Source organism: Eriocheir sinensis, chromosome 1, assembly GCF_024679095.1.
Source record: "Eriocheir sinensis breed Jianghai 21 chromosome 1, ASM2467909v1, whole genome shotgun sequence".
NCBI lineage: Eukaryota > Metazoa > Arthropoda > Malacostraca > Decapoda > Varunidae > Eriocheir > Eriocheir sinensis.
In genome coordinates this window covers 13392542-13400986 of record NC_066509.1, presented here as the reverse complement: position 1 = coordinate 13400986, position 8445 = coordinate 13392542, and the positions used below count along the sequence as shown (strand labels likewise).

General features: G+C 44.6%; 1 protein-coding gene across 1 annotated transcript in view; it reads right to left on the bottom strand.

The window, feature by feature from the left end:
- Nucleotides 1–2206: 2206 nt before the first annotated feature.
- The window catches only part of LOC126995208 (protein O-mannosyl-transferase TMTC1-like), a 22488-nt gene continuing 16249 nt past the window's right edge, over nucleotides 2207–8445 (bottom strand). The window contains exons 12-16 of the mRNA XM_050854551.1: nucleotides 7687–7822; nucleotides 7294–7447; nucleotides 6160–6420; nucleotides 5581–5658; nucleotides 2207–4672 (exon numbers count right to left, since the gene is read on the bottom strand). Of these exons, the coding sequence (XP_050710508.1) occupies nucleotides 4547–4672; nucleotides 5581–5658; nucleotides 6160–6420; nucleotides 7294–7447; nucleotides 7687–7822 (755 nt within the window). The 3' untranslated portion in view covers nucleotides 2207–4546. The remainder of the gene's footprint in view (nucleotides 4673–5580; nucleotides 5659–6159; nucleotides 6421–7293; nucleotides 7448–7686; nucleotides 7823–8445) is intronic.

The window sequence follows — 8445 nt, the reverse complement described above, 5'->3', positions numbered from 1 at the left end:
CTCTCTCTCTCTCTCTCTCTCTCTCTCTCTCTCTCTCTCTCTCTCTCTCTCTCTCTCTCTCTCTCTCTCTCTCTCTCTCTCTCTCTCTCTCTCTCTCTCTCTCTCTCCCATTATCATATATGCAGTCAATAGTGTCGAAAGCCATACATGAGTTCTCTCTCTCTCTCTCTCTCTCTCTCTCTCTCTCTCTCTCTCTCTCTCTCTCTCTCTCTCTCTCTCTCTCTCTCTCTCTCTCTCTCTCTCTCTCTCTCCCGTTATCATATATGCAGTCAATAGTGTAGAAAGCCATACATGAGATTTCTCTCTCTCTCTCTCTTTCTCTTGACCACGTAGACTGTTGCTGAGGTGAATGTTTCCTTGTATAAAATATGCAGAACTTACCAAACACTTTTATCGACTTGCTTTTTTTTCTGAATATTTAAAGCAGCAACCAATGTGTGGCTTTCTTTCTTCCCATCTTTTTCTACTTCAGTGTTTTCTGCTTCTGTGTAAAACCTTTCTAGCCTCATTTTTTCTGCTTCCGTGTAAAAACGTTTCTAGCTTCATTTTCTCTGCTTTCGCGTAAAACTTTTCTAGCTTCATTTTTTTCTGCTTCCGTGTAAAACCTTTCTAGCTTCATTTTCTCTGCTTTCGCGTAAAACTTTTCTAGCTTCATTTTTTTCTGCTTCCGTGTAAAACCTTTCTAGCTTCATTTTCTCTGCTTTCGCGTAAAACTTTTCTAGCTTCATTTTTATCTGCTTCCGTGTAAAACGTTTCTAGCTTCATTTTTTTTGCTTTCGTGTAAAACCTTTCTAGCTTCATTATCTCTGCTTCCGTGTAAAACGTTTCTTGCTTCATTATCTCTGCTTCCGTGTAAAACCTCTCTAGCTTCATTATCTCTGCTTCCGTGTAAAACGTTTCTAGCTTCATTTTTTTTGCTTTCGTGTAAAACCTTTCTAGCTTCATTTTTTCTGCTTCCGTGTAAAACGTTTCTAGCTTCATTTTTTCTGCTTCCGTGTAAAACGTTTCTAGCTTCATTTTTTTGCTTTCGTGTAAAACCTTTCTAGCTTCATTTTTTCTGCTTCCGTGTAAAACGTTTCTAGCTTCATTATCTCTGCTTCCGTGTAAAACGTTTCTAGCTTCATTTTTTTTGCTTTCGTGTAAAACCTTTCTAGCTTCATTTTTTCTGCTTCCGTGTAAAACCTTTCTAGCTTCATTATCTCTGCTTCCGTGTAAAACCTTTCTAGCTTCATTATCTCTGCTTCCGTGTAAAACCTCTCTAGCTTCATTATCTCTGCTTCCGTGTAAAACCTCTCTTGCTTCATTTTTTTTGCTTTCGTGTAAAACCTTTCTAGCTTCATTTTTTCTGCTTCTGTGTAAAACCTTTCTAGCCTCATTTTTTCTGCTTCCGTGTAAAAACTTTTCTAGCTTCATTTTCTCTGCTTTCGCGTAAAACTTTTCTAGCTTCATTTTTTTCTGCTTCCGTGTAAAACCTTTCTAGCTTCATTATCTCTGCTTCCGTGTAAAACCTCTCTAGCTTCATTATCTCTCCATCCGTGTAAAACCTCTCTTGCTTCATTATCTCTCCATCCGTGTAAAACCTTTCTAGCTTCATTATCTCTCCATCCGTGTAAAACCTCTCTAGCTTCATTATCTCTCCATCCGTGTAAAACCTCTCTTGCTTCATTATCTCTCCATCCGTGTAAAACCTTTCTAGCTTCATTATCTCTGCTTCCGTGTAAAACCTTTCTAGCTTCATTATCTCTGCTTCCGTGTAAAACCTTTCTAGCTTCATTATCTCTGCTTCCGTGTAAAACCTCTCTTGCTTCATTTTCTCTCCATCCGTGTAAAACCTTTCTAGCTTCATTATCTCTGCTTCCGTGTAAAACCTCTCTAGCTTCATTTTCTCTCCTTCCGTGTAAAACCTTTCTAGCTTCATTATCTCTGCTTCCGTGTAAAACCTTTCTAGCTTCATTATCTCTGCTTCCGTGTAAAACCTCTCTAGCTTCATTTTCTCTCCTTCCGTGTAAAACCTTTCTATTTTTTTCTCCCGTGTATTACTTATGAACTTTTATCCCCTTGTATGTTAAATCCCCCTTGCTCTGTCGACCTTTGTTGTTAGAAGGGGAAACTTAAGCATTACCAGAAAACCTTGACAACTATGGCGATAACGAAACAACCCAGTACAAAACACCTAGAAAAAAAGATGAGTGGGGTAAAAATAAAACACGTCTCATATAAAGCAATTTATTATTATCATTATTATCATCATTATTGTTCTTGGTTGTACGAAAATAATTGATTCTATTGTTATATTCTTGTCTGTGAGCGAAGCGATGACGTCATGTTACACTCAGCTTAATTAAGGACAATGGGGGGACAGTGGTGGTGGTGGTGGAGGGGGGGGGGGGAGGAGGAAAAATAAGAAGGAGAAGAAGAAGAACAAGAAGAAGAACAAGAACAAGAAGAAGGAAACGAAGATGAAGAAGAAAAAAATGAAAATGAAGAAGAGATAAAAAAGAAGAAAAGTAAAGATAATGACAGAAAAAGAGAAAGAAAAGAAAAAAAAGTTGAAAAAGAAAACAAAAAGGACGAAAAAGAAGATAAAGAAAATGAAGAAAATGAAGAGAGAATGAAGAAAAAGTTATAAAAGAGGTGGAGGAAGAAGATAAGAGTTACTTGGACGTAGCGCTGTCCACTGGATTGATTTGGCTCGCGGATGTCCTAAAGGAGAAGATGATGGGGAGTAGAAGTATTGGGAATATGTCAAGGAAAGGTCACTAGATGGTCATATGAGGTGGTGCTGGGGTGAGGGGGCGAAAGAGTTAGGTTGGAGTGGGGTTTAGTTGGTCAGTAAAAGTGGGGGTTGAAAAGGGGGCGACAAAAAGGCGAGGGAGACTGGAAAGGGTGGAAAGGGGGGCAGGTTATGGTGGGGCGCCATTATACTCAAAATAATTCATCAAACTTGGCTTGCTTGTGGACTGGCCAACAATACACACTGAACCGCGGCGAACGGGGAGTGGCGTATTTACCATGTTAATTTGAACAGAGCTTATAAAGTCAATTAAAATGAAGGGTTGTGTTGATATATGTCGGTTTTTATATTGGCAACTCAGAGCAATCGGCCGTCAAAGTTACAGAATAATCAGATATTTTACTATGCTACAGTTTCACACATAATACCTTACTTACTGCTTTGGTTAATATTATTATTGTTATTATACGTGTGACTAGTTTTACCTACAGCTATATATTATTTCCTGAGAGAGTTTGTTGGCCTTTTTTGCTCCATTGTTATTAAAATGATGTGTTCTTTACGAAGGGACGATGGGACAGCCCTTAATGTGACTTTAAAATAATGCCTCACTATCCTTTATTATTAAACCTTCAGTATTAGCAGTAAATACGGTACATTTTCTTAGGAGTCTTTCAACTGGTAAATTTACTCTAAGTAAACAAGCCAACTCTATGCGTGAATGTGTAGTGGATCACAAAGATTCTCCTAATTACAATATGTGTACGCAAGGAGTCTTTCTTCTGGTGCCTGCACTCTACGTACGGGCCAACATATCAGCGGAGGGTGTGTCCCAACCAATATGTGGGAGGAGCCGCGTAGCACAGAATTGTTGGTGCCGCTGGAAGCCGAGGCGGGTGTGAGCAAGGCGGGAGAGGCGGTGTCGTTTGCCTTCCTGACTGACTGGGTGGAGGCGCCGAGCCCCTCCCTCAGGCATTGCAACACACGCCTCACGTATAACTAAACCAAATTATTTCCTCGCGGCTCATGTCATGGCCTGACCGCCTGCTGCGTCCTCTCGGGGGATGCACGCACCCGGCTGCATCCATTACCGCATCGAGTGTGTGTGTGTGTGTGTGTGTGTGTGTGTGTGTGTGTGTGTGTGTGTGTATTCTCGCGCATGGGCTCGGGTAAGTGTGTCTGCAGTCAGGTTTCCATTGCCATGGCTGTTTAGTGTTTGTAGTTCACTCGCTACGCTCATAAATCATTCCATTGGTCTCTGCAAGATAAGTCAGTCATTTCTTTGGACAGTTGGGGTTTATGTATTTTTACTTCACTTGTATTTCTTCCTCATGACAGTCATCTTCTTGGGTCCTGTGGCTGCTCTACTACATTGAATCACAAGAAGGTGGCCATGCCATTTTCAATATGTCACCGTTCAATAATATATAAGACACATCTCGAACTAGTCCAAACTATCACACAACTCTGGAATTACGGTAAGTTTTACAGTCTGGCATCTCCCTCGGATTTCTTTATAAGACTGGGGATTTTAAATTCTTTAACCCTTGATATGTATCCACACACCATAAAAAACAATATTATCATTACCACGTTATTACTGACAGAGGCAACATGTTCTTGGTTATTTCTTATATTTTCTGTTTTATCTCTGGCCTGTCTACCTATATTATATAAAAAAAAAAAAATTCACACGTTGGAGTTGTCCATCATTCAGTATAACTGTCTTGTCTTCTACATCGGGGAGGAGAGGAGAGTCACGTCAGCTTCATCTCTTCACGGGGAGGCCTCGTGCACGCCCGCCCCCCTGGGTCACCGTCCTCGCGCCTCGGGGTTCATGGCTCGCTGTAGCTTCTCAATGTTCTCCAGCAGCAGCGTGTTGTGAGGGTCGCGGGTCAGGGCGGACTGGTAGTGCTTCCACGCCAGCTGGTACCGACCCTTTTTTGTGAGCGTGAGGGTGAGAGGCGTGGGCGGGGAGGGAAGGGATGGAGAGGAGGATCAGTTAGTCATTCGGAGCAAAAATTGTTTTATTCATTTATTTTTTTTACTTTAGCACACAGTCGGATGAATGTGAGGCCATGGAAAAGTTGAATGGCGGGGAAAAATACTCACTATTGCCACCGTGTGTAGAAGGGGGGAAAAAAGTGTGTGTGTGTGTGTGTGTGTGTGTGTGTGTGTGTGTGTGTGTGTGTGTGTGTGTGTGTGTGTGTGTGTGTGTGTGTGAGAGAAAGAAAAGGAAAGGAGAGGAGAGAGAGAAAGGGAGAGAGGGAAAGAGAGAGAGGGAAAGGAGAGAGAGAGAGAGAGAGAGAGAGAGAGAGAGAGAGAGAGAGAGAGAGAGAGAGAGAGAGAGAGAGAGAGAGAGAGAGAGAGAGAGAGAGAGAGAGAGAGAGAGAGAGAGAGAGAGACGGACGTATACTAAGCTAAAGCAAGGTCAAGTTCACTACACTGCACTCGGTAAAATAGTTTGATCGCTCTCCCTTTTCATGGGTTTTAGAGATATATGAAAAATGCAGCAGTTCAAAGCACACACACACACATATCGATATAACGCCGCGCAATAACGACGGGACTGAAAGGAAACGAGAAAACGCGGGCACAGATTCAACTACAACAGGGACTTTATGGGGGGAGGGAGAGCGTGAACCTTCTGAATTAATAAAGGCGTCGTACAGCAACAAAATATTTATAAACCAAAACTCTAAAATAAGTAAAAGTAACTCAAAGAATAAAAGAGTAAAAAAGAACACAGCCATTGTACTTCACCCACCCACATCGATAAAAAAAATAAAAAAAATAGCAAGGAAAATAAAAGCCAAAACGATATTTTAATGATATTTTTTCCTTACCTGTGTGTGATAGATTGCGCCCAGGTTAAGGTGAGCGCGGGAGAGAGCTGGTTCCATCCTTACGGCCATTTGGTAGCTCTGTGTCGGGGTGGAGAGGACACGTGGATGAGAGGGAGAGGGAAAGAGAGAGAGAGAGAGAGAGAGAGAGAGAGAGAGAGAGAGAGAGAGAGAGAGAGAGAGAGAGAGAGAGAGAGAGAGAGAGAGAGAGAGAGAGAGAGAGAGAGAGAGAGAGTCATAAGCCCATCCAAACAAATACACTCACTATATCCTCGTCTCCCCTACCTACATCATATTCCCCTCACCCGTACCTCCCCCGTCCACACAGATTATACTCCCATTCCTTTCCTGCTCCGTTTTCCCTTTCCCCTAGTAAATAAACCACATAACCCCTTCCCCCTTCACACACTCCCCACCCAGCACATACCGAATAGCCCTCTCGCCCCACATACACCCCTCCCAAAACATACCACATAGCCCCTTGACCCTACATTCCTCTCCTCCCACACTGGCTCCTTCCCACACTCCCTTCCTCCCACACACACACTCTCCCCTCTCCCCCCTTCCCCGCATACCACTCACCGTCACAGCATCATCCAGGAAGGTGAGGGTGTGCAGCAGGTCGGCGTGATGAGCATGCAACACGGCGCACAGGTCCCGCGGTGCCACACACGTCTTGGCCGCCACTGTTGCCGCATCCAGAGCCTCGCCCGAGCGGTTGGTGGCGGAGTATAGAAGGGAGAGGTGGTACAGCGCCTCGTGGTGTGTGGGTACCTCCCTCAGCACGCCCTCCAGCAGGCTCTCGCTCTCCCCGTAGTGCCTCTGTTGTAGTCGTACTTGTGCCTGCAGGAGTAGATTGTCGAGGTGTTCAGATGGAGGGTGTGAGGGATAGGACGCACGGAGGAAGTATTCAGGTCGTGGCTGTGACCTTTCGAAGACAGATGAAATATTGACGTTATGGCTGTGGCCGTCTGAACTGAGGAGATGTTCACGTTGAGGGTGTAAGATTTTAAACTTAGGAGATCACACTGTGGTTGTGGGCTTTTCAACAGAGGGGAAATATTTTGGCTGTAGTTGTGGGCTATTCCAGTGGTTCCCAACATTTTCAAAGCCACGGACCAGTCGAGCAAGTGAAAAAATTATACGGACCAGTACCATATCCAAGCATACACTGACATTTATATAGTCCAAATACATATTTTATTTTTTTAGTAATTTAAAATTCAATTGGACAATACCATGTAATGAAATGTTTCACATTATACAAAGTAAATATAAAATAAAGGCTAAATTATTCAAATGGACGCCATGAGGGAAAAAATACTGCACTAACTACAGCACTTAGTACTGCAGAGACATGGAAAAGTCTAGCTGTCATGGTGATAGATTCATGTATACCTATTGCAAGGTCTGTCAGGACACCAAAACGTAATATCTAATGTTTTACAAATGAAATTAGAAATCTATATATAAGCATATTTAATCATGAACAAAATAAAGAGTTACTTATAGTAAACCAATTTGGCGGACCAGGAAATCATACTTCACGGACCAGCATCGGTCCGCGGACCATAGGTTGGGAACCACTGGGTTATTCGACACAAGAAATATTCAGGTCCTTGTTGTGAGTCATTGGATACATTAAAGAAACACTCAGCCTTAGGTTGTTAGCTAATGGACGCCTAGACGGACTTCCAATCTCAATTTCCACCTTACCATATGTACCCGCGCGGCGAGGTGTGCGGGCTGGTGAGCGGTGAGGCGGCTGAGCACCGTGTCCGCCTCCGTGAGCTTTCCCATCAGGATGCAGAGGCGCGCGAGAGCCATGGCTGTGTCTGGATCCCACCGCCGCGCCAGGGCCCTGTGAAGCCTACAAACAAGGGTCACTTGGCACCCTCCTTAGTTAGCTCTGCGGTGTGGAGGTGCTTTATTTGTGTACTATATTCACATTTCTGAATAAAAAGAACCACCTAAGGATATGTTGATAGTAAATTAAAGTGGCCTCCGAAAAGAAAATAGCAAGGAAAAGACAGGAAAAACATAATTCATTGCAATCATTATCACTCATCTCATCAGAGGCGGGGAGGCTAATCGCATGTGTTTACTTACCGTGAGTAGAGGTGAGTGGCGTGGGCGTGGTGGTCGTGGGCGGTGACCAGCGCGGCATAGCTGGTGAGGGCGTAAGAGTGGGCGGGGTCGAGGCTCAGGGCGGCCTCGAAGTGTCGTGCCGCTGCCTCTGTCCTGCCTGGAGTGAGCGGAGGGAGGAGGAGGATGTTAGTTGCGTCACTTGTCTTAGGGCAAGGTGGGGTCGGGCAGGCGGGGCAGGTTAGGGCAGGGCAGAGGAGGACAGAGCAGAGCAGAACAGGGCGGTAGAAGAGGAGAGAGCAGGGCAGGGCAGGGAAGGACGGGTCTGGAAGGGACTGGGCGGGACAGGGATGGGTGAACTGTACTCCTCTGCATGGGAAAGTTTCCACCGGAACAAGGCACGGGGCGAGGGAGGAAGTTGAGGAAGGGATGGGAAGGGACGGGGTGGATAGGGGCGGGATGGGACCTTCTGTTGTACTTTTCTGAACGTGGCGGGGCAGTAGTGGGTAAGGCAGCATCTTTACATGAGTTAGCCTCGGCACATAGGGGGTTCAAAAGGTCTACTTATTCTCGTTCTTCCTGTTTACGAGTCCTTTGCCTCGGGCCACAACTTTTCCGGTGACAAGTTTTTCACAAGCATAAGTTTTCCTTGGCAGCAACTCGGGCTCCGGAGACACGTGCAGGTGTTGTATAAGCCGTAGAGGCGCCGCAAGTTTAATACACGAGGGAGACAAGGCCGGGGAGAAGGTGGCATCGGACCATTTCCAAATTAACTCGCGGCAA